Raw genomic sequence first — 24,748 nt, 5'->3', positions numbered from 1 at the left:
TGCAAGAGATACTTCGGGATTCTCCTCTAGCCTTGGCAGGGCAATAGGGACGCCTCTCGAGTGGAGGCAGGAGACCCAGGGTCCCTTTCCAGTTGCCTCAGGGATATTGGGATTCCTATCAACTTTCAAGAGGAGTCAGGCATCGTCTCCTTTTGAAACTTTGAACTCCGCATACCTCTCGAGTTGTCAAAGGGATGTGAGGCCTCCTGTTGAGATGAGGTGGGGAAATAGGACGTTCTCTAGGGTCTCCACAGGGGATTCAGACATCCCTTTATAATGTGAGCTGAAAGATGAGCCTGCATTCAAGTCACTGCATGGAAATCTGGCCTTATTTCGAGTCAGGGCATCTCGGTGTCCATTCCACTTGAGGCAGCAAACTCAGGGTCCCTCTCACATACTCAGAGCTGAGAGAGGTCTACTCTTGAGGTGCTTGCGGATAGTTGGTATTCCTCTTGAGTCGAAGCCAGGGAATCAGCTCTCATCTCGTGTTGTTTTGGATTACACGGAGCTCTTTCTTTTTGCTGCCGTGACCTCAGAGTCCCTCTAGACTTGTGACAGTGTTCATGGGTACTCTCTGTAGTTCAATCAAGGAAGTCAAGTCTCCTTTCGTGTTTGATGTGGAACACAGAATTGCTCTGCACGCAATGCAGGGCAATTAGGCCTCATCTCGCGGCCAGCGGGATGTCTCATGTTTTTTCTCGAGTTGCGGTGGGAACCTGAGGTATATTCTCGAGTTACGACGGGGATGGCCCTTCAAAACTCGTGTTTGTTCAACGACATCAGGACTCCTGTCTACTTGCGAGGGACACCTCGGGATACTCCTCAAGCCTTGGCAGGGCAATAGAGACGCCTCTCGAGGTTAGGCGGGAGACCGACGGTCCCTTTCCAGTTGCCACAGGGATATTGGGATTCCTATCAATTTTCAAGAGGAGTCAGGCATCGTCTCCTTTTAAAGCATTGAAATCTGCGTTCCTCTCGATTTGTCAAAGGGATGTGAGGCCTCCTGTGGAAATTAGGCGGGGAACTAGGGCTTTCTCTAGGGTCTCCGCAGGGAATTCAGACATCCTTTTCATTGTGTGAGATGAAAGACGAGCCTGCATTCAAGTCACTGCAGGGAAATCTGGCTTTATTTTGAGTCAGGGCATCTCGGTGTCCATTCCAATTGATTCAGCCAACTCAGGGTCCCTCTCACATACTCATAGCTGAGAGAGGCCTCCTCTTGATGTGCTTGTGGAAAGTTGGCATTCCTCTTGAGTCAAAACCAGGGAATCTGCTCTCATCTCGAGTAGATTTGTGGTACACGGAGATCTTTCGTGTTGCTGCAGTGACCTCATGGTCCCTCTAGACTTGCAACAATATTCTTGGGGACTCTCTAGAGTTCCAGCAAGGAAGTCAAGGCTCCTTTCATGTTTGATGTGGAACACGGGATTGCTCTGCATGCAATGCAGGGCAATCAGGCCTCATCTCGCGTGGCGAGGTTATAAAGATAAGGAGGTTATAAAGATTTTAATCCATGAAATTATCCCCAGGTTGGTTTGCCACGGAGCTTTTAGAGTGACAATGGTTCTGCCTTTGAAGCTGGTGTAACTCAGGGGGTGTCTAAAGCTCTAGGAATAAAATGTCACTTACACTGTTCCTGTAAACCCCAATCCTCACGGAAGTTTGAAAAAGCTAATGACATTATTAAAAGACATCTGCATAAATTAACTCGAGACAGAGGACAATTGGTTTAAAGTCCTACTCATAGCTTTAATGAGGAGGGACTGTCCCCTTTTGAATGTATTTGTGGAAAGCCTTTCTTATGCATAGACATTGTTATAGACCCTGAAGCCTGGGACTTAACTAATTATGTAACTCAGCTCTCAGCTTTTCCACAGGCATTAACAGAACTCTGGGAGATGACTCCTGACCCAGCTTGAGTCAAGCAAGCCTTTATTTGAGCCAGGAACAGAGGTCCTCATAAAAACTTTGGGGTCTGTGGGCCCATCCCTTGAGCCCCTCTGGGAAGGCCCTTACCAGGTTATTCTTTCTTCTCCCACAGCTGTCAAAGTGCCAGGAATTGATTTGTGGGTACATCACACTCGAGTTAAGAAGTGGCACCCTGACCAGAACTAAGTGACTTCATTTTATGTCTTTACTTTCTATGCTCTGGCTTTGTACTTTTCAGATGAGCATAATAATCTATGTAAGCCTACTTATGCTGACTCCAAAAATCCTGAGTCTGCCGTTTGAACCTCAAGACAATGCTTGGGCTCACGCCTATGCAGCATTTCACAATCAGCCTAATTTCTGGGTCTGGGGAGAGCTCCCCTCTTTATCAGTGGAAGGCTTCCCGTGGTGGACATCTCCACTTCAAGGAAAGGACTTTCTCCAAGTTTGCAAATACCTTCAACAACAATCACATCTGATGCCTCTTCTTCTTTTTTTTTAAGATACCAATGTTTTAATGAAAGTAGAAAATATAGTATAATTCAGTATCACCTATTTGTCTCAAATACAAGTACAAAGAGTTGTAAGTAGGTAAACAGGAATGACAATAACAAAAATAGAACTTGTGTATTTGTCCAATATGAATTAACTCTATTTCTCTAAATTCAAGGTGTATGGCAAATTGAATGTTCAGTCTTAGCAACTGTTACATCATCAGTTTAACAAACACTGAAGGAAGCATTTCTCTGTATTCACATAGACTTCCTCTTAAGTATATATCTGTTGATTTGCAAATAGTTTTCCTTTCATGTTTGGTATCTAACCACTGAATATGTATATTTAGAATTAGTGTATGTGACCCTATGTGCCTCTCTTCAAAAGTATCAGTAATGCATTTGGCCAACAGTCTGAAAGATGAATTGTAAATCATTGTAGTGTATAATCTTGATAATATGAAAAAAGTCTGAAATACTTTTAAAATGTTAACATTAGAAAAAACACTGTAATCATCATAAGTTCTAGTTCCTGAAAATTCAGTTGAGGTAACCTCTGCAAGTCACAGCTCCACATTTGCACACAGTTCTGGCTCTCTTTTTGGCTGGGCTGTGGTCAATAGAATCTGAAGATACATCTCCAGAACCTTTCATTTGATAATCAAAAGTGAGCTCTTCTCCAGCATTGATAGTTCTCGTTGAAAATAATGCTATTCGGGGAAGACGGGTATCGAGGTTATCAATGAAAACATTGAACACCTGAAGGTTTGGGTCACAACTGTGATTCACAAAATGAGACACATTTCCGTATCGAGCTGCATCCACTGTGAATTCATCAGATTCATAGTCCAGATCAAAGAGATATGTGATTCCTTTGTTGTCATACAACTGCCCACGTCTCTCAGCTTCCTCACTGGTGATTACCTCTCCAACATATTCCACGACAAAACTCATTCTTTTAATCTTCACAAGGGTTTTTACGCCCCAGCCACAGCCATTGCTCATTTGAAAGATGCAAAGGGAATACTGTGTGCCCTTCTGTACGATCCTGTTGGGACAATCGGGCCCACACTGACACCTCGAGTTGCACTCGTAAATGGGGGTGCCAGGTGGGATTTTAATTTGTTGATTTTTATTATAAGCCAAAAGAACTCCAGCTTCAGCAGGACAACATTTTTCAAAGAAGCAATCTCTGCATGAACAACCAATGGTAGCTTCATTTACTAAGCTGATTCCAGGAGCTGGTTTGTATTCATTAATGTAGTAGAAGTCTGAAGGGGGCCCCTCTAAGTCCACAGTATTTTCGACAAAAATCATTCCTTTGTGAGTCTTCCTTCTGTTGAGTTCATCCTGCCACCTCTGCAGGGCTATCCTTTGCTTAGCCTTCTTCACAATGTATTCAGCAACAGCAGGTTTCAAGGCTCTGTGATTTTCTTTGAAAGTTATTGCTTTGCCTTTCTTTACCTGAGATAAATAATTATGCTTGTCATTAGAGAACTGCTGAAGTAGTAATGGGCACTTGAGATTTTGCAAAGGTTCCCAAGTATTTGTAGAATCTGGCCATCCTTTCCATTTTACAAGATAATATTCCATATCTTCCTGGCACCTCGGCCCCGGCCGCCGCCATCTTGAGGAGCTTTCATTCAAACTGGCGCGGTGTGACGGGATAGCTCAGCTGGCCCAACGCCCCCGTGATGCCTCTTCTTAAACTGATGACATCTAAAGAACACTAAGATGGACTGATGTAACTATGGGCATAATGTGACTTTTCATTTTGATTTTAACTTGGTTTAATGACTATTTTTTGCCTTACATCTGTAACTGTATAATGGGGTTTTCTAACCGTCTAAAAGCTTTTAAGTTACAAGTGGTTGTCCAAGCTCCTATGAGTGCCACAGCCTCCTCCAACTATTACTTGGGGCCCCTGGATCAGAGACCCTCATTATTAGGGTTAGGAGAATATGTTGCCTTAACAATTTAGGGATCACACCCCTAGACAGCAGGAAGTATTTATGAAATGAAAACAACGCCCCTTTCCCTTGGCAACATAATCCTCCTTAACAAAAGGGGGAAATGAGAAAGTCAATTCATCAGCAGATTGATAAGAAATCCAGGGGTCCCCAAGGAGAGTGGGGTCTGGAATTCTCAAGGAGGAAGAAAGGACAAACTTTTTTTATCCCTCTACATTCCTTAGGATTATATAGGAGTAATATATCCTGCTTGAGGACAGTCTCTGGAAAAAAACCTTTGGGCTAGTCCTGTTATCTTAAGGTGTAAATTATAGGAGTAGGTCTAGCAAGGTCTTTACAGCCTCCAGACATTCTTTTGATTCACTGTAATAGCTATTTACCTTGGACGTGTTGCAAGACAGCATCAAAGGGCAGGCACACTGAAACCATAATCACAGGAAACTAGCCAATCTGATCACACGGACCACACTCTTGTCTAACTCAATGAAACTAAGCCATGCTGTGTGGGACCACCCAAGACGGAAGGGTCATGGTGGAGAGGTCTGACAGAATGTGGTCCACTGGAGAAGGGAATGGCAAAACACTTCAATATTCTTGCCTCAAGAACCCCATGAACAGTATGAAAAGGCAAAATGATAGGATACTGAAAGAGGAACTCCCCAGGTCAGTAGGTGCCCAATATGATACTGGAGTTCAGTGGAGAAATAATTCCAGAAAGAATGAAGGGATGGAGCCAAAGCAAAAACAATACCCAGTTGTGGATGTGACTGGTGATAGAAGCAAGGTCCAATGCTGTAAAGAGCAATATTGCACAGGAATCTGGAATGTTTGGTCCATGAATCAAGGCAAATTGAAAGTGGTCAAACAGGAGGTGGCAAGAGTGAATGTTGACATTCTAGGAACCAGTGAACTAAAATGGACTAGAATGGGTGAATTTAACTCAGATGACCATTATATCTACTACTGTGGGCCGGAATCCCTTAGAAGAAATGGATAGCCATCATGGTCAACAAAAGAGTCTGAAATGCAGTACTTGGATGCAATCTCAAAAATGACAGAATGATCTCTGTTTGCTTCCAAGGCAAACCATTCAATATCACGGTAATACAAGCCTATACCCCAACGAGGAATGCTGAAGAAGCTGAAGTTGAACAGTTCTATGCAGACCTACAAGACCTTTTAGAACTAACATCCAAAAAAGACGTCCTTTTCATTATAGGGGACTGGGATGCAAAAGTAGGAAGTCAAGAAACACCTGGAGTAACTCAAAGGCAAATTTGGCCTTGGAGTACAGAATGAAGCAGGACAAAGGCTAATAGAGTTTTATCAAGAGAACACACTGGTCATAGCAAATGCCCTCTTCCAACAAGAGAAGGGTCTACACATGGATACTACCAAATGGTAAACACTAAAATCAAATTGATTATATTCTTTGCAACCAAAGATGGAAAATCTCTATACAGTCAGCAAAAACAAGACTGGGAATGGACTGTGGCTCAGATCATGAACTCCTTATTGCCAAATTCATACTTAAATTGAAGAAAGTGGGGAAAACCACTAGACCATTCAAGTATGACCTAAATCAAATCCCTTATGAATATACAGTGGAAGTGAGAAATAGATTTAAGGGACTTGATCTGATAGACAGAGTGCCTGATGAACTATGGATGGAGGTTTGTGACATTGTACAGGAGACAGGGATCAAGACTATCCCCATGGAATAAAAATGCAAAAAGTCAAAATGGTTGTCTGAGGAGGCCTTACAAATAGCTGTGAAAAGAAGAGAAGCAAAAAGCAAAGGAGAAAAGGAAACATATTCCCATTTGAATGCAGAGTTCCAAAGAATAGCAAGGAGAGATAAGAAAGCCATCCTCAGAGATCAATGCAAAGAAATAGAGGAAAAGAAGAGAATGGGAAAGACTAGAGATCTCTTCAAGAAAATTAGAGATACCAAGGGAACATTTCATGCAAAAATGGATTCGATAAAGGATAAAAATGCTATGGACCTAACAGAAGCAGAAGATATTAAGAGGTGGCAAGAATACACAGAAGAACTGTACAAAAAGATCTTCACGACCCAGATAATCACAATGGTGCGATCACTCACCTAGAGCCAGACATCCTGGAGTGTGAAGTCAAGTGGGAATTAGAAAGCATCACTAAGAACAAAGCTAGTGGAGGTGATGGAATCCCAGTTGAAGTATTTCAAATACTGAAAGATGATGCTGTGAAAGTGCTGCATTCATAATGCCAGCAAATTTGGAAAACTCAGCAGTGGCCACAGGACTGGAAAAGGTCAGTTTTCATTCCAATTAGAAAGAAAGGTAATCCCAAAGAATGCTCAAAATACCACACAATTATGCTCATCTCATGCGATTGTAAAGTAATGCTCAAAATTCTCTAAGCCAGGCTTCAGCAATACGTGAACCGTGAACTTCCAGATGTTCAAGCTGGCTTTAGAAAAGGCAGAGGAACTAGAGATCAAATTGCCAATATCTGCTGGATCATCAAAAAAGCAAGAGAGTTCCAGAAAAAAACATCTATTTCTGCTTTATTGACTATGCCAAAGCTGTGTGGATATTGACTGTGTGGATCACAATTAACTGTGGAAAATTCTGAAGGAGATGGGAATACCAGACCACCTGACCTGCCTCTTGAGAAACCTGTATGCAGTTCAGGAAGCAACAGTTAGAACTGGACATGGAACAACAGACTGGTTCCAAATAGGAAAAGGAGTACGTCAAGGCTGTGTATCATCACCCTGCTTATTTAACTTATATGCTGAGTACATCATGAGAAATGCTGGTCTGGAAGAAGCACAAGTTTGAATTAAGATTGCCAGGAGAAATATTAATAACCTCAGACATGCAGATGACACCACCCTTATGGCAGAAAGTGAAGAAGAAGTAAAAAGCCTCTTGGTGAAAGTGAAAGAGGAGAGTGAAAAAGTTGGCTTACAGCTCAACATTCAGAAAACTAAGATCATGGCATCAGGTCCCATCACTCCATGGGAAATAGATGGGGAAACAGTAGAAACAGTGTCAGACTTTATCTTTTTGGGCTCCAAAATCACTGCAGATGGTGATTGCAGCCATGAAATTAAAAGACACTTACTCCTTGGAAGGAAAGTTATGACCAACCTAGATAGCATGTTAAAAAGCAGATACACTAGTTTGCCAACAAAGGTCCATCTGGTCAAGGCTATGGTTTTTCCAGTGGTCATGTATGGATGTGAGAATTGGACTGTGAAGAAAGTTGAGCACCGAAGAGTTTATGCTTTTGAACTGTGGTGTTGGAGAAGACTCTTGAGAGTCCCTTGGACTGCAAGGGCATCCAACCAGTACATCCTAAAGGAGATCAGTCCTGGGTGTTCATTGGAACGACTGATTCTGAAGCTGAAACTCCAATAATTTGGTCACCTGGTGTGAAGAGTTGACTCATTGGAAAAGACCCTGATGCTGTGAGGGATTGGGGACAGGAGGAGAAGGGGATGACAGAGGATGAGATGGCTGGATGGCATCACTGACTCGATGTACATGAGTTTGAGTAAACTCCGGGAGTTGGTGACTGACAGGGAGGCTTGGCATGCTGCGATTCATGGGGTTCTAAAGAGTCAGACATGACTGAGCGACTGAATGGAACTGAACTGATCTGAATAACTAATTAAAAGTAAAGTAAATTTGCTCAGTCGAGTCCAACTCTTTGTGGCCCCATGGACTGTAGCCTACCAGGCTCCTCTGTCCATGGGATTTTCCAGGCAAATGTACTGGAGTGGGTGGCCATTTCCTTCTCCAGGAGATCTTCCTGACCCAGGGATCTAACCTGGGTCTCCAGCATTGCAGACAGATGCTTTACCATCTGAGCCATATAATTCCATTGCTAACACTTGCAAGGGGCTACTCTTTCTGCCCCCTTCTGATGGCTATGTCAGAAGCTTTCTCTATCTCCTTTATACTTTAATACAACTTTATTACACAAAAGCTCTAAGCAATCAAGCCTCGTCTCTGGCCCCAAATTGAATTCTTCTCCTCTGGAGGCCAAGAATTCCAGTGTCTTTGCGTGGTTCAGCAATACCTTTCAAGATCATCCTGGAGATTCTGGCCATGTACCCCAGGAACATGGTCGGATAGGGGGTCACCCTTGAGACTGTGGGCTTTTGACCCAGGTGCAGGGTGTTGGAGTGGCGGGAATCCTGGATAATTTGCACATGTGCAAAGGGTAAAGGGTCTGGGAGGTAAGGTCACCTTGGAGACTGTGAATATGTTACCCAAGGTGCAGGGTGTGGGAGATAATGTCACCCTGGAGAATGTAGACTTCTAGCACAAGGGATAAGTTCTTGACATTGGGGTCTCATGGGAGACTGGATGATTCTGCTCAGACAGTGTGTGGGGATGGGATTCACCCTGGAGACTGTAGATATGTGATCTCAGGTACAGGATTTCCGAGGGCGTCACCCTGGAGCCTGTGAATATGTGATTCCAGGTGCAGGGTCTGCGAGGGAGTCACCATGGAACCTGTGTTTGTGTGACTCCAGGTGAGGTCTACAAAGTTTTGACAAACAGGAGGCTGTGGACATGTGACCCCTATTACAGTGTCTTGGAAGGGGTAACCCTTGTGGCCAGGGTCATGGGACGCAAGGTTATATGTCTGGGAGGTGGGGATACCCTGAGAGTATGGAAGTGTGACCCCAGGTACAGGTTCTGGGAGTTGGTGCCATCCTGAAAATGGTGGACATTTCACCTGAGGTATGGTTTCTGGGAGGTGGGGTCACCCTGGAGACTCTGGACATGTGACCCCAAATGCAGGGTCTGGGAGGTAGACTCACCATGGAAAAAGTGGACTTGTGACCCCAGGTACAGGATATTGAGGGTGGGGTCACGTGGGGGCTGTGGACTTGTGACACCAGGTACAGGTTATACAGGGGGCCACCCTCGAGACTCTGGACATGTGATCACAGGTGTATGGTATGGGAAGTGCGGTAACCCAGGAGATTGTGGATATATGACAGTAGGTACAGGGTCTCAGGTATGTCACCATGGAAAGTGTGGACATGTGACCCCAGGTGCAGGTTTGAGTGGGGTCACCCTGGAGACTGTGGTCGTGTAACCCAAAGTTCAGTGTAGGAAAAGGGTTTCACCCTGCAGACTGTGGATCTATGACCACAGGTACAGGATCTGGTGGTAGTCACTGTGGAGATGGTGGATGTGTGAAACCTAGTACAAGTTCATGGAGGGGGTCACCCTCCAAGATGTGGACATGTGACCCTCGTTTCAGGGTCTGGGTTGAGGTCACTCTGGAAACTATTTGCTGTGTGACTTAGGTGCAGGGTTAGGGGATGCATTCACTTTAGAGATTGTGGTCATGTGACCCCAGATGCACCATTTGGGAGGCAAATCATCTTGGAGACTGGATACGTGACCCTAGATCCAGGGTCTGAATGGGATCCCCCAAGGTGAGATTGTGAATATGTGACTCCAGGTGCAGGGCCTGTGAGGGAGTCACCTTGGAACCTGTGTTTGTGTGACTCCAGGTGGAGGGTCTGGGAAGTGACAACACTCTGGAGACTGTGAACATGTGACCCCATTACAGGGTCTTGGAGGGGGTAACCCTGGCATCCAAGATCATGGGACACCATGTTAAATGTCTGGGCGTGTGGTAACCCTGAGACTATGGAAGTGGGACCCCAGGTACAGGTTCTGGGAGTTGGGGCCAACCTGAGTGACTGTGGATGTTTCACCCTAGGTACAGTTTCTAGGAGGTGGGGTCACCCTGGAGACTCTCGACAAGTGACCCCAAGTGCAGAGTCTGGGAGGGGGGCTCACCCTGGAAACAGTGGGCTTGTGACCCTAGGTACAGGATCTTAACAGTAGGGTCATCCTTGAGTCTGTCGACTTGTGATACCAGGTACAGGTTTAGGAGGGGGGTCACCCTGGATACTGTGGATGTGTGATCCCAGGTGCATGGTATGGGAAGTGGGGAAGCCCAGGAGACTGTATATATGACACTAGGTACAGGGTCTGGGGGATGACACCATGGAGAATATGGACTTGTGATCCCAGGTGCAGGTTCACAAGGTTCAGGGTACAAAATGGGTCTCATCAGGCAGACTGTTGAACTGTGACCACAGGTTCAGGATCTGTTGGTGGTCACTGTGGCAATGGTGATCGTGTGAAATCTGGAACAAGTTCAGGGAAGAGGTCATCCGTGAGACAGTGGACATGTGACCTTAGGTGTAGGTACCAGTATGTGGTCACTCTGGAGACTGTGGATGTGTGAGTAAGGTGCAGGGTTAGGAGATGGGGTCACTTTGAAGATTGTGGACATATGACCCCATATGCACTGATTGGGGAGGCAAGTCATCCTGGATACTGGACATTTGACGCTAGATGCAAGGTCTGAACTGGGTCCCCCAAGACACTAGGATGTCTGAACCCAGGTACAGGGTCTGGGATGGGGGTGACCCAGGAAACTCTGTATATGTGACCTCAGGTACAGTGTCTGGGAGGTACGGGGTCACTCCGGGGACTGCAGTCATTTAATGGCAGGGAAATGGTCTGGAAGGGGTGTCACCCTGCACGATGTGGATATATGAGCCCAGGTGCAGTGTGTGAAGTGGGGTTCACACTGGAAACTCTTGACATGTGACTCCAGGTGCAGGGTATGGGAGGGCGAACATCCTGGAGATTGTGGATGTGTGTAAATAAGCACAGGGTCTGGCAGGGGAGGGTTACCCTGAAATCTGTGGCCAAGTTACCAAAGGTATAGGGTATGAGAGGTGGGGTCACACCGGATACTGAGGACATGTGATCGAAGTTACAGAGACCAGGAAGGGGGTCACCACGGAGCCTATGAATCTGTTACCACATGTGCAGAGTCTGGGAAATGACATCACACAAAAGTCTGGGGACATGGGGTGCCAGGTGAACGGTCTGGGAGGGAGTCACCCTGGAGTCAGTTGATGTGTGACGCCGGGTACAGGCACTTGTGGGTGGGGAAAGCCTTGAAACTGTGGACATGTGATCCCAGTTACTAGCCCTTGAATGTGGGTAAATCCAGGAGACTCTGGACATGTGACCCCAGGTACAGGGTGGGGAAGTTGGGGTCACCCTGGTGACTGTGCCAATGTGATCCCGTGTACAGAGTCTGGGGAGGCATGTCTTCCTGGCCACCATGTACATGTAACCCCAGGTACAGGGTTAGAGATAAGGGGTCACCCTGGAGACTGGGGCAATGTGACCAGAATTACAATATTCTGTGAGGTGTAGTCACCCTGGAGACTGCAGAGGTATTGAGACCTGGTGCATGATCTGGGAGGCGTTGCCACCCAGGAGACCATGGATGTGTGACCCTAGGTTCACGGGCTTGGAATTGGTGTCACCCTAGAACCAGTGGGTGTTTGAACCCAGTACAATTGTTTGACAGGTGGTGTTACCCTGGGCGCTGTGGACATATGAACCCAGGTGCAAGTTCTGGCGAGTGGGGCCACCCTGAGACTATCTACGTGTGACCCTAGGTACAGGGTTTGGGAGTTGGTGAATGTGCCCATGTGACACCATGTACAGTGTCTAGGAGGGTGTTCACCCTAGAGACTGTGGGTATGTGTCCCAAGGTACAGTGTCTGGAATGTGGGGTCATGCTAGAATCTGTGGACATGTGACGCTGGGTGCTGGGGTCAATAGTCCAGCATCTGGAAGACTGTGGTTATGTGAGCCCTGGTACAGTGATTTGGATGAGTCACCTGTGAGACTGTGGATATATGGCTTCAAGTGCAGGGTCTATGAGGGAGCCAACCTGGAACCTCTGATTGTGTGCCTGCAGGTGAAGGTTCTGGGAAGTGATAACACACAGGAGACTGTGGACATGTAAACCACATTACAGGGTCTTGGAGGGTGTAACCCTGTGGACCAGGGGCATGAAACAGGTTCAATGTCTATGGTAGAGTGAATCCAGGTACAGTTTCAGGGAGTTGGGACCATCCTGAAAACTGTGGACTTTTATCCCCAGGTAAAGTTTCTGGGAGGTGGGGTCACACTGGAGACAGGAATGTGACCCCAGGTATGGGATCTTGAGGGTAGGGCCATCCTGATGGCTGTGGACTTGTGACACAAGGTACAGGAATGGGGTCAGGGTCACCCTTCAGACTGTGAGCGTGTGATCTCAGGTGCATGATATGGGAAGTGGGTTAACCCGGGAAACTGTGGATATATGACACTACGTACAGGGTCTGGGCGGATATATGACACTAGGAACTGGAGTGGGCAACCCACTCCAGTACTCTTGCCTGGAAAATCCCATGGATGGAGGAGCCTAGTAGGCTGCAGTCTATGGGGTCGCTAAGAGTCAGACACGACTGAGTGACTTCACTTTCACTTTTCACTCTCATGCTTTGGAGAAGGAAATGGCAACCCACTCCAGTGCCCTTGCCTGGAGAATCCAAGGGATGGGGGAGCCTGGTGGGCTGCCATCTATGGGGTTGCAGAGTTGGACACGACTGGCATGACTTAGCAGCAGCAGCAGCAGCAGCACAGGGCCTGGGGGATGTCACCATGGAGAGTATGGACATGTGACCCCAGGTGCAGGTTTGGCAGGGATGACCCTGGAGACTGGCTAGGTGAACCAAGGTTTAGGGTACAAAATGGTCTCACCCTGCAGACTGTGGACCCTGACCACAGGTACAGGATCTGGTGGTGGTCACTGTGGAGATGGTGCATATGTGAAATTTGATGGAAGTTCAAGGAGGGGGTCAATATGGAGAAGGTGGAGGTGTGACCCTATGTGCAGGGTCTGGAGTGAGGTCATTCTGGAGACTGTGGCTGTGTGACTAAGGTGCAGGGTTAAGGAATGGGGTCACTTTGCAGAATGTGGACATGTGACTCCACATGCACCGTTTGGGTCATCCTGGAAACTGTGGACAAGTCACCAAAGTACAAGGTATGAGAGGTGGTGTCACACTGGAGACTGAGAACATGGGATCCAAATTACAGGATCTGGGAAGGGGATCACCATGGAGACTGTGGATCTGTGACCACAGGTATAGAGTCTGGCAAGTGATATCAAACAGGAGACTGTGGACATAGGATGCCAGGTGAAGGGTCTGGGAGGGAGTCACCCTGGAGACTGTGGACGTGTGACCCCAGGTAAAGGCTCTTGAGGGTGGGGAAAGCCTGGTGACTGCGACCTGTGACCCCAGGTACAGGGTTGGGAATTTAGTGTTGCCCTGGAGACTGTGCCAATGCGACCCCAGGTACAGGGTCTGAGGAGAGGTGTCATCCTGGCCACCATTGATATGTAACCCCAAGTACAGTGTCTGAGATATGGGGTCACCCTGGAGACTGAGGCCATGTGACTGGAGGTACAATAGTCAGTGAGGTGGGTTCACCTTGGAGACTGTGGACGTGTAACCCCAGCTGCAGTGTCTGGGAGGGGTGTCAACCTGGAGACTGAGGACGTGTGAGACCAGGTGCATGATCTGGGAGGGGTTGCAACCCAGAAGACTATGGATCTGTGTCCCCAATATCAGACTTTGGTGTGGATGTTACCATGGAGACTGTGGATGTTTGACACCAGGTGAAGGGACAGGGAAGGGCATCACCCTCGAGACCCTGGAGGTAGGATCCCAGATTCAGAGTCTGGGAAGGGAGTTCTTCAGGAGTCTGTGGAAATGTTATGTCAGAAAAAGGGCCTGCAGTGGTTACCCTGGTGACTATGTACATGTGACACATAATACAAATACTGAGATTGGGGGTCATCCTGTAGACTGGAGAAATGTAACCACAGGTGCAGATTCTGAGGACGGGGTCACCTTGGAGACTGTTGACATGTGACATCAGGTGCTTCATCTTGGAGGTAGATCATTCTGGAGATTCTGGACATGTGACCCCAGGAACAGGGTCTGAGAGGGGTTCACCCTTGAGATTGTGGGCTTTTGACCCAGGTACAGCATGTTGGAAGGGTGGTAACCCTGGAGAATGTGCACATTTGACACCATGTACAGGCTCTGGGAGGTGAGTTCACCCTGTTGACTATGGCTATGTGACCCAAGGTGTGACTCTGGAGACTATGGCTATGTGACCCAAGGTGTGACTCTGGAGACTATGTATATTTCTCACCCAAACCAGGTCTGGGGATGGGGATCACATTGGAGGCTGTAGATATGTGACCCCAGGTGCAGGGTCTGCAAGAGGTACACCCTGGAGCCTGTGGATATGTGACCCTGGGTGCAGGATCTGGGTGCTTGGGTCACCCTGGAGACTGTGGTCATGTGAGCCCCAGTGTGGGGTTTTGGATGAGTCACCCTGGAGACTGTGGATAAGTGACTCCATGTGCAGGATCTGCAAGGGAGTAACCTGGAAACTGTGATTGTGACTCCAGGTGAAGGGTCTGGGAAGTGATGACTCACAGCAGACTGTGGACATGTGATCCCCATTACAGGGTCATGGAGAGGGTAACCCTGGCTAACAGGGACATGGGAAACCAGGTTCAATATGTGGGAGGTGGGGTTACCCTTAGACTATGGAAATGTGACCCCAGGTACAGGTTCTGGGAATTGGGTCCATCCTTAAAACTGTGGATGCTTCACACTGGTAGCTTCTGGGAGGTGGGGTCACCCTGAAGACTCTGGACATGTGACCACAAGTTCAAGTTCTTGGAGGTGGACTCGACATGGAAATAGTGGACTTGTGACCCCAAGTACAGGATCTTGAGGGTAGGGTCATCCTGGAGGCTGTGGATTTGTGACACCAGGTATAGATTTTGGAGGGTTCACACTGGAGACTCTGGATGTATGTTTCCTCTGCAGGAGAGCTCCAGTGAACCTAGGTCTGTCTGAAAAATTCTTGGATCATGTGGGGAAACACCCTATGTGTTAATCTGGACACCCAGGTTCAAATTTGCATATTTTTCTCGGGTGGCCCTAAAGCAGTGTGACCTATCCACATCTTGGAAATCCGTCCAATTGCCATTTTCTTACTTTTGACAGAGCTAACTTTGTTCCACCCCTGGGGTTTCTGAAGCACATGGGAGGCTCGCAACTCCTATCTTTGGGCCTATTTACAGTGGAATGTCACCTCACAGAGGTGACCACAGTAAGGGACCCAGCACTCTGAGACATATTCCTGTAGTCTGCTTCCTCATGGGCAGTACCAGTATCACCTAGATATGTGTTTGAAAGGTGGGAAAAAGCACCGAGACACACGGCACAAACTCTTGAATTTAGGTCCTCTGAGCAGAACTGGAGGGTTCATGTCTTAGGAGCTAAAGAGTTCCTGCAAGAGAGAGGTTTGAAAACACACTCTCTGTAGATGCCTTTCCTTCCTTGAAGAAATATAGGTTTCCCAGTATCCTGCGAACTGAGAGTCACACAGTGCTTGAAAAGTGCTCGCTTAGACATGAGTTTTCAATGGTAATTTCCACTTGGGGCTGTAGCCAAACAGAGGGGTCCCACACTCACTGGGAAAGGCAAAGCAATATCTAAATGTCTGTTCCACCCCGTTTTCTCTGTAGGAGAGCTCTAGTGAGCGTAAGTCTGTCTGGAAAATTCTTGGATCCTTTGGGACACACCCTGTTTATGAACCAGGATACCAGAATGAGGGGGCGCAATTTGTGTTTCTCTCTGTGGGCCTTAAAGCAGTGTGGCCTAGCAACAGCTTGAAAATCCATCCAATTGCTCTTTTCTTGATTCTGAGGGAGCTAGATTTGCTCCATCCTTTTTGATTTCTGATGCAAGTGGGTGAATTGCAACTCCCAGCTGTGGGCCTTTTTACAGTGGAATGCCACCTCGCAGAAGTGAGTATAGCGAGGGACCTAGCCCTCTTGGACACACTCTCACAGCCTGCTTCCTCATGTGCAGTACTGGTATAACCTAGGAATGGCTTTGCAAGGCTTGGAAAGTGCAAGGAGAAACATGGCCTTGACTCTGGCATTTAGTTCCTCTGAGCAGTACTGGAGGCCTCCCATCTGGGAAGCTAAACAGTTCCTGCAAGATAGAGGGTTGAGAATACACTCTCTTTTGATGCCTTTCTTTCCTTGAAGGAAGATATCTTTCCCTGCATTCTGTGAACTGAGAGTCACACACTGCTTGAAAAGTGCTTCCTTGGAGGTCATCTTTCAGGGGCAGTTTCTCCTTGAGTCTGTGACAATAGGGAGGGGCAAACCAACTTCCAATGTCTGTTCCATCCCATTTTGCCAGCAGGAGAGGTCTAGTGAGCCTAGTTCTGTGGAAAATTCTTGGATCCTGCCAGGACACACCCTGTGTTTGAACCTGGATACCTGACCTATAGGGCACAATTCGCATTTTTCTCTCAGGGGGCCCTAAAGTGGTTCGGCCTAGCAACAGCTTGAAAATCCGTCCAATTGCTATTTTCTTACCTCTGACAGAACTAGCTTTGCTCTACCTTTTGGGGTTTCTGAAGCAAGCGGGTGGCTCACACCTTGTAGCTTAGAGCCTGTCACTGGAATGTTACCTCACACAGTTGACCACAGTAAGGCACTCAGCCCTTTCAGACACACTCCTGCTGCCAGGTTTCTCATGGTCAGTACTGTTATGACCTAGGAATGTGTTTGCCAGACTGGGAAATTACAGGGAGACACACGGCCCTGACTCAGGAATTTAGGTCCTCTCAGCAGACCTGCTGGTCTCATGTTTTAGAAGCTCAAAATTTCCTGCAAGATAGAGGTTTGAAAACAAACTCTCTGTGGATGTCTTTCCTTCCTCAAAGGAAGATAGCTTTCTTCACATTCTGCGACCTCAGAGTCACACTCTGCTTGAAAAGTGCTTGCTTGGAAATCTATTTTCAGTGGCAATATCATCTTGAGGCTGTGACCATAGGTGGGGGTCCCACACACACAGGGAAAGGCAAAGCAACCTCCAAATGGCTGTTCCAAACAGTTTTCTCTGTAGAAGAACTCTAGGGAACAAAGGTCTGTCTGGAAATTTCTTGACTCACGAGGGGACACATCTCGTGTGTGAACCTGAATAGCAGACCTAGGGTGCACAATTTGTATTGTTCTCTCTGGGTGCCATAAAGAGGTGTGGCTAGCAATTGCTTGAAAATCCATCCAATTACTTTTTTCTTACTTCTGACAGTGCAACCTTTGGTCCACCATTCAGGATTTCTGAGGCAAGCTGGTGGCTCACAACTCCTAGCCACGTGCCAATTTGCCATGGAAAGTTACCTCATCTAGGTAAGCACAGTATGGTACTCAGCACTCTCAGACACACACCTGAAGCCTGTTTTCTCATGAGCAGTCCTGGCATTACTCAGAAATGTGTTTACAAAGCTCAGAAAATGCTCAAAAACACACTGCCCTTGCTCTGAAATTTAGGTCCTCTGTACCAACCTAGAGGTCTCACATCTTAGTATCTAGACAGTTCCTGATATAGAGAGCCTGTTTCCTCATGGGCAGTCCTGGTATGACCAAGAAATGTGTTTACGAAGCTCAAAAAGTGCAGGAAAACACATTGCCCTGACTCTGGAAGTGAGGTCCTCTGGGCAAATATGGAGAATTCACATCTTTGAAGCTAGACAGTTCCTAATAGATAGAGTCTTGAAAACACACTGTCTATAAATACATGTCCTTCCTCAATGGAACATAGGTTTCCAGCATTCCATGTCCATAGAGTCACATACTGCTTGAAAACAGTTGTTGGAAGTCATTTTTCATTAGCAATTGCTCCTGATAGTGTGACCATAGGGAAGGCCACCAAACTCACAGGAAAAGGAAAAGCAACATCCAAAGGTCAGTTCCATCATGTTTTCTCTGTAGTGGAGATTCAGTGTGCCTAGGTCTGTCTGGAAAATTCTTGGATCCTGAGTGGACACATCCTGGGTGTGAACATGGACAGTGGACCTTGGTGGCAAAATTCACCTTTCTTTCTCAGTTGGCCAAAAACAGTACAGCATAACAACTACCTGGAAATGCATTTAGCTGCTGGTTTCTTACTTCTGGCAGTGATCGCTTGGTACACCCTTTGGGATTTCTGAAGCAAGTAAGCAGCTAGCAACTCATAGCCGCTGGCCCATTTACAGTGGAATGCTACATCATCTTGGTAAGTGCAGCATGGCACCCGGCAATCTCAGAAACCCTCCTGCAGCCTGTTTTTTCTTAAGGGCACTTCTGGTATGACCTAGGAATGTGTTTACAATGCTCAGAAAGTGTTCAGTTCCATTCAGACGCTCAGTTGTATCTGACTCTTTGGGACCCCATGAATCAAAGCACACCAGGCCTCCCTGTCCATCACCAGCTCCCGGAGTTTACTCAAACTCATGACCATCGAGTTGGTGATGCCATCCAGCCATCTCATACTCTGTCATCCCCTTCTCCTCCTGCCCCCAAGCCCTCCCAGCATCAGGGTCTTTTCCAATGAGTCAACTCTTCACATCAGGTGGCCAAAGTACTGGAGTTTCAGTTTCAGCATCAGTCTTTCCAATGAAAACTCAGGACTGATCTCCTTTAGGATGGACTGGTTGGATGTCCTTGCAGTCCAAGGGACTCTCAAGAGTCTTCTCCAACACCACAGTTCAAAAGCATCAATGCTTCAGTGCTCATCTTTCTTCACAGTCCAACTCTTACATCCATACATGACCACTGGAAAAACCATAGCCTTGACCAGATGGACCTTTGTTGGCAAAGAAATGTCTCTGCTTTTTAATATGCTATCTAGGTTGGTCATAACTTTCCTTCCAAGAAGTAAGCATCTTCTAATTTCATGGCTGCAATCACAATCTGCAGTGATTTTGGAGACCCCCAAAATAAAGTATGACACTGTTTCTACTGTTTCCCCATCTATTTTTCATGAAGTGATGGGACCAGATGCCATGATCTTAGTTTTCTGAATGTTGAGCTTTAAGCCAACTTTTTCACTCCCCTCTTTCACTTTCATCAAGAGACTTTTTAGTTCCTCTTCACTTTCTTCCATAAGGGTGGTGTCATCTGCATATCTGAGATTATCGATGTTTCTCCTGGCAATCTTGATTCCAGCTTGTGCTTCTTCCAACCCAGTGTTTCTCATGATGTACTCGGCATATAAGTTAAATAAGCAGGGTGACAATATACAGCCTTGACGTACTCCTTTTCCTATTTGGAACCAATCTGTTGTTCCATGTCCAGTTCTAACTGTTGCTTCCTGACCTGCACATAGGTTTCTCAAGAGGCAGGTCAGGTGGTCTGGTAGTCCCATCTCTTTCAGAATTTTCCACAGTTTATTGTGATACACACAGTCAAAGGCTTTGGCATAGTCAATAAAGCAGAAATAGATGTTTTTCTGGGACTCTCTTGCTTTTTCAATGATCCAGCAGATGTTGGCAATTTGATCTCTGGTTCCTCTGCCTTTTCTAAAACCAGCTTGAACATCTGGAAGTTCACGGTTCATGTATTGCTGAAGCCTGGCTTGGAGAATTTTGAGCATTACTTTACTAGCGTGTGAGATGAGTGCAATTGTGCAGTAGTTTGAGCATTCTTTGCTATTGCCTTTCTTTGGAATTGGAATGAAAACTGACCTTTTCCAGTCCTGTGGCCACTGCTGAGTTTTCCAAATTTGCTGACCTATTGAGTACAGCACTTTCACAGCATCATCTTTTAGGATTTGAAATAGCTTAACTGGAATTCCATCACCTCCACTAGCTTTGTTCGTAGTGATGCTTTCTAAGGCCCACTTGACCACACATTCAGGATGTCTAGCTCTAGGTGACTGATCACGCCATCGTAATTATCTGGGCCATGAAGATCTTTTTTGTACAGTTCTTCTGTGTATTCTTGCCACCTCTTCTTAATATCTTCTGCTTCTGTTAGATCCATAGCATTTCTGTCCTTTATTGAACCGAATCTTTGCATGGAATGTTCCCTTGGTATCTCTAATCTTCTTGAAGACATCTCTAGTCTTTCCCATTCTGTTGTTTTTCTCTATATCTTTGCATTGATCAGAGTAAGGCTTTCTTATCTCTCCTTGCTATTCTTTGGAACTCTGCATTCAAATGGTGCAGTCTGTGACGGACCATGCAGAAGCATGGCCATGAGGAGCTACCTCTCGCCCAAGGTCAGAGGCAGTGGCTGAGGGGAGCCACCCCATGTCCGAGGCCAGGGGCAGCGGCTGAGAGGAGCTACCTCACGCCTGAGGTCAGGGGAGGTGGCTGAGATGAGTTACCCCATGCCCAAGGTAAGGGGCTGTGACCAAGAGGAGCAATCCCATGTCCAAAGAGCAGCAGCTGCACGGGTGCAGGAGGACCGAGAGGAGCTACTCCACATTCAAGGTCAGGAGGGGCGGCCTGAGGAGATACCTATTGTCCAAGGTAAGGAGGAGTGGCTGCGCTTTGCTAGAGCAGATGTAAAGAGATACCCCACGTCCAAGGTAAGAGAAACTCAAGTAAGATGGTAGGTGTTGTGAGAGGGCATCAAAGGGCAGACACTGAAATCATAATCACAGAAAACTAGCCAATCTGATCACATGGACCATAACCTTGTCTAACTCAATGAAACTAAGCCATGCCGTGTGGAGCCACCCAAGACGGATGGGTCATGGTGGAGAGGTCTGACAGAATGTGGTCCACTGGAGAAGGGAATGGCAAACCACTTCAGTATTCTTGCCTTGAGGACCCCATGAACAGTATGAAAAGGCAAAATAATAGGATACTGAAAGAGGAACTCCCCAGGTCAGTAGGTGCCCAATATCCTACTGGAGCTCAGTGGAGAAATAACTCCAGAAAGAATGAAGGGATGGAGCCAAAGCAAAAACAATACCCAGTTATGGATGTGACTGGTGATAGAAGTAAGGTCAGATGCTGTAAAGAGCAATATTGCATAGGAACCTGGAATGTTAGGTCCATGAATCAAGGCAAATTGGAAGTGGTCAAACAGGATATGGCAAGAGTGAATGTTGACATTCTAGGAATCAGCAAATTACAATGGACAGGAATGGGTGAATTTAACTCAGATGTCCATTATATCTACTACTGTGGGCAGGAACCCCTTAAAAGAAATGGAGTAGCTATCATGGTCAACAATAGAGTCCAAAATATGGTACTTGGATGCAATCTCAGAAAGTGTAGGGAAATACATTGCTCTGACTCTGGAATTTGGGTCCTCAGGGCAAACCTGGAAGTCTCCCATCTTTGAGTCTATACAGTTTGTGATACACAGAGGCCTGCTAAAACACTCTCTGTTGATGCCTTACCTGCCTGGATGGAACATAATTTTCCCATCTTTTTGTGTGCTCAGAGTCACACACTGCTTGAAAACGCTTGTTGGAAGTAATTTTTCAGTAGCAACTTCCCCTGATGTTGTGACCTTAGGGAAGACCACCACACTCACAGGAAAAGGCAAAGGATCATCCAGACGTCTGCTCAATCACGTTTCCTTGATAGGAGTGATCCATTCAACCTAACTGTCTAGAATACTCATGGATACTGTTCCTACACATCCTATGTTTGAACCTGGATACAGGACCTTGGCAGCAAAATTTGCATTTTTTTTCTCAGTTGGCCCTAAAAAGGTTAGACCTAGTTACTGCCTGAAAATGCGTCTAATTGCTGTTTTCTTACTTCTGACAGTGATAGTGTTGGTGCACCCTTTGGGATTTATGAATCAAGCAGGAGGCTCTCCACTCTAAGCCATTGGCCCCTTTCCAGGGAGATATCATCTCATCTAGGTTAGCACAATATGTCATCCAGCACTCTGAGACACACTCTTGCAGCCTGACTTTTCATGGTCAGATCTGGTATGACTTAGGAATGTGTTTACAAATCTCAGAAAGTGGTGGGAAACACACTGCCCTGACTCTGGTATTTAGGTCCTCTGGGAAACTTGGAGGACTCACATGTTTGAATATAGACAGTTCATGACAGCTAGAGGCCTGATAACATATTCTCTCGAGATGCCTTTCCTTCCTCAAAGGAATATAGCTTTCTCAGCATTCTGTGTGCTGAGTGTCACACACTGCTTGAAAATGCTTGTTGGAGGTCATTTTTCATTAGCAATTTCCCCTGGAGGTGTGACTGTAGGGAAGGCGCCACACTCACAGGTAAATTCAAAAGCACTTCCAAACATCTGTTCAATCACGTTTTCTTGGTAGGGGCCATCCATTCAACGTAAGTCTATCTAGAAAATTCGTGGACACTGCGGGGAAACACCTATGTTTGAATCTGGATACCAGACTTTGGTGTTAAAATATGCATTTTTCTCTCACTTCGCCCTAAAACAGTGCAGCCGAGCAATTGCTTGAAATTCCATCTGAATGCTGTTTTCTTACTTCTGACAATGCTAGCTTTGGTTCACCCTTTGGGATTTCTGAAGCAAATGAATGACTTGTAACTCCTAGCTGCAGGCCCATTTCCAGTAGAATGACACCTCATCTATGTGACCACAGTATTTCACCCAGCACACTCTGATACACTCCCTCAGCATCCTTCCTTAGGAGCAGACCTGGTATGACCTAGGAATGCATTTAGAAGTCTCAGAAAGTGTAGCAAGACACACTGTCCTGATTCTGGAACTTAGGTCCTTTAAGCAGGCCTGAGCTCTCACATCTTAGAAGCTGAACAGTTCCTGCTATAAAAAACACACTCTCTGTTGATGTCTTTCCTTCATTGAAGGAACATAACTTTCCCAATGTACTGTGTGCTGAGAGTCACACACTGCTTGAAAACGTTTGCTTGGACTTCATTTTTCAGTCGCAATTTCCCCTGAGACTGTGACAGTAGGGAAGCCCCCACAATCACAAGACAAGCAAGCAAGCATCCAAATGCCTGTTCCATCACGTTTTCTCTGTTAGAGAGGTCCAGTGAACCCAGGTCTATCTGGAAAAGTTTGGATCCTGTGGGGTCACGTCCTGAGTGTGAACCTGAATACAGGACAAAATTCACCTTTTTCTCTCAGTTGGCACTAAAACAGTTTGGCATAGCAACTGCTTGAATATCCATCCAGTACTTGTTTTCTTATTTCTGACAGTGACAGATTTGGTCCACCCATGTAATTTCTGAAGCAAGCAGTCCGCTTGCCACTTCTATCTGGTGGTCCCTTTCCTGTGAAATGTCACATAATGTAGGTAGCACCACATGACACCCAGCTCTCTCAGACACACTCTGACAGCCTGTTTCCTCATTGGCAGTCCTGGTATGACCTAGGAATGTATTTACAAGGCTCAGAGATTGTGTGGAAACATACACCCTGACTCGGGATGTTAGGTCATCTGGGCAAGACTGGAGGTCTCATGTCTTACAATCTAGACAGTTCCTAATAGATAGAGGCCTGGAAACACACTCTCTGTTGATTCCTTTCCTTACTCAAAGGGCCATTGCTTTCCCAACATTTTAGGGCCAACCTAGAGGAAAATGCGAATTTTCCCACCAAGGTCCATTACCCAGGTTCACACGCAGGATGTGTCCCCACAGCACTGAAGAATTTTCAAGACAGACCTAGGCTAACCCTAACCCTAACCCTAACCCTAACCCTAACCCTAGGATCTCTCCTACAGAGAAACATGATGGAACAGACGTTTGGATGATGTTTTGCCTTTTCCTGTGAGTGTGGTGGACTTCCTTATGGTCAAACCATCAAGGGAAATTGCTACTGAAAAATGACTTCCAGGCAAGCATTTTCAAGCAGTATGTGACTCTCAGCACACAGAATGCTGGGAAAGCTATGTTCATTCGAGGAAGGAAAGGCATCAATAGAGAGTGTGTTTTCAGGCCTCTATCTATCAAGATCTGTCTATATTCTAAGATGTGAGAGCTCCAGGCTTGTCCAGAGGACCCATCTTCCAGAGTCTGGGCAGTGTTTCCCAGCAAATTCTGAGCCTTGTAAGCACATTCCAAGATCACTGAGGAATGCCCATGATGAAACAGGCTATGGAAGAGTGTCCGTGTGTGCTGTGTGTCATTCTGTCCTTACCAAATGAACTGACATTCCACTGGAAATGGGCCAGGGACTAGGAGTTATGAACCGCCTGTTGCTTCAGAAATCCAGAAAGGTGGAACAAAGCTATCATTGTCAGAAGTAAGAAAACAGGTATTAAATAAACTTTCAAGCAGTTGTTAGGCCACAACGTTTTAAGCCCAATGGAGAGAATAATGAAAATTTTGCCACCAAGATCCGCTATCAACATTCACATTCAGGATGTGTCCCTGCAGTATCCAAGAATTTTCCAGATAGGACTAGGCTCACTATATCTCACCTACAGAGCAAACGTGATGGAACAGACATTTGAGTGTGGTTCCCTTTTACTGTGTTTGTGGGGCTTTCCCTCCAGTCACATCTTCAGGGGAAATTCTTAGTGATAAATGACCTCCAAGCAAGTGTGTGACACTCAGGAAGCAGAATGTTGGGAAAACAGTGTTCCTTCAAGGAAAGAAAGGCATCAGCAGA

The 24,748-nt window shown here is 46.3% G+C and overlaps 1 protein-coding gene across 1 annotated transcript; it reads right to left on the bottom strand.

Moving 5' to 3' along the window:
- Positions 1-2,674: 2,674 nt before the first annotated feature.
- LOC133055827 (histone-lysine N-methyltransferase SUV39H2-like) lies at positions 2,675-4,042 on the bottom strand. Its single transcript, XM_061140924.1, has one exon. The coding sequence runs from the start codon at positions 4,014-4,016 to the stop codon at positions 2,964-2,966; it is 1,053 nt and encodes a 350-aa protein (XP_060996907.1). The 5' UTR covers positions 4,017-4,042; the 3' UTR covers positions 2,675-2,963.
- Between the last annotated feature and the right edge of the window lie 20,706 nt (positions 4,043-24,748).

Source organism: Dama dama, chromosome 5, assembly GCF_033118175.1.
Source record: "Dama dama isolate Ldn47 chromosome 5, ASM3311817v1, whole genome shotgun sequence".
Classification (NCBI taxonomy): domain Eukaryota; kingdom Metazoa; phylum Chordata; class Mammalia; order Artiodactyla; family Cervidae; genus Dama; species Dama dama.
This window is presented reverse-complemented; position numbering and strand designations above follow the sequence as displayed.

Coding starts and splice junctions, on each gene's coding strand:
- LOC133055827 (XM_061140924.1), bottom strand. CDS start 4,016: ATGGAATATTATCTTGTAAAATGGAAAGGATGGCCAGATTCTACAAAT.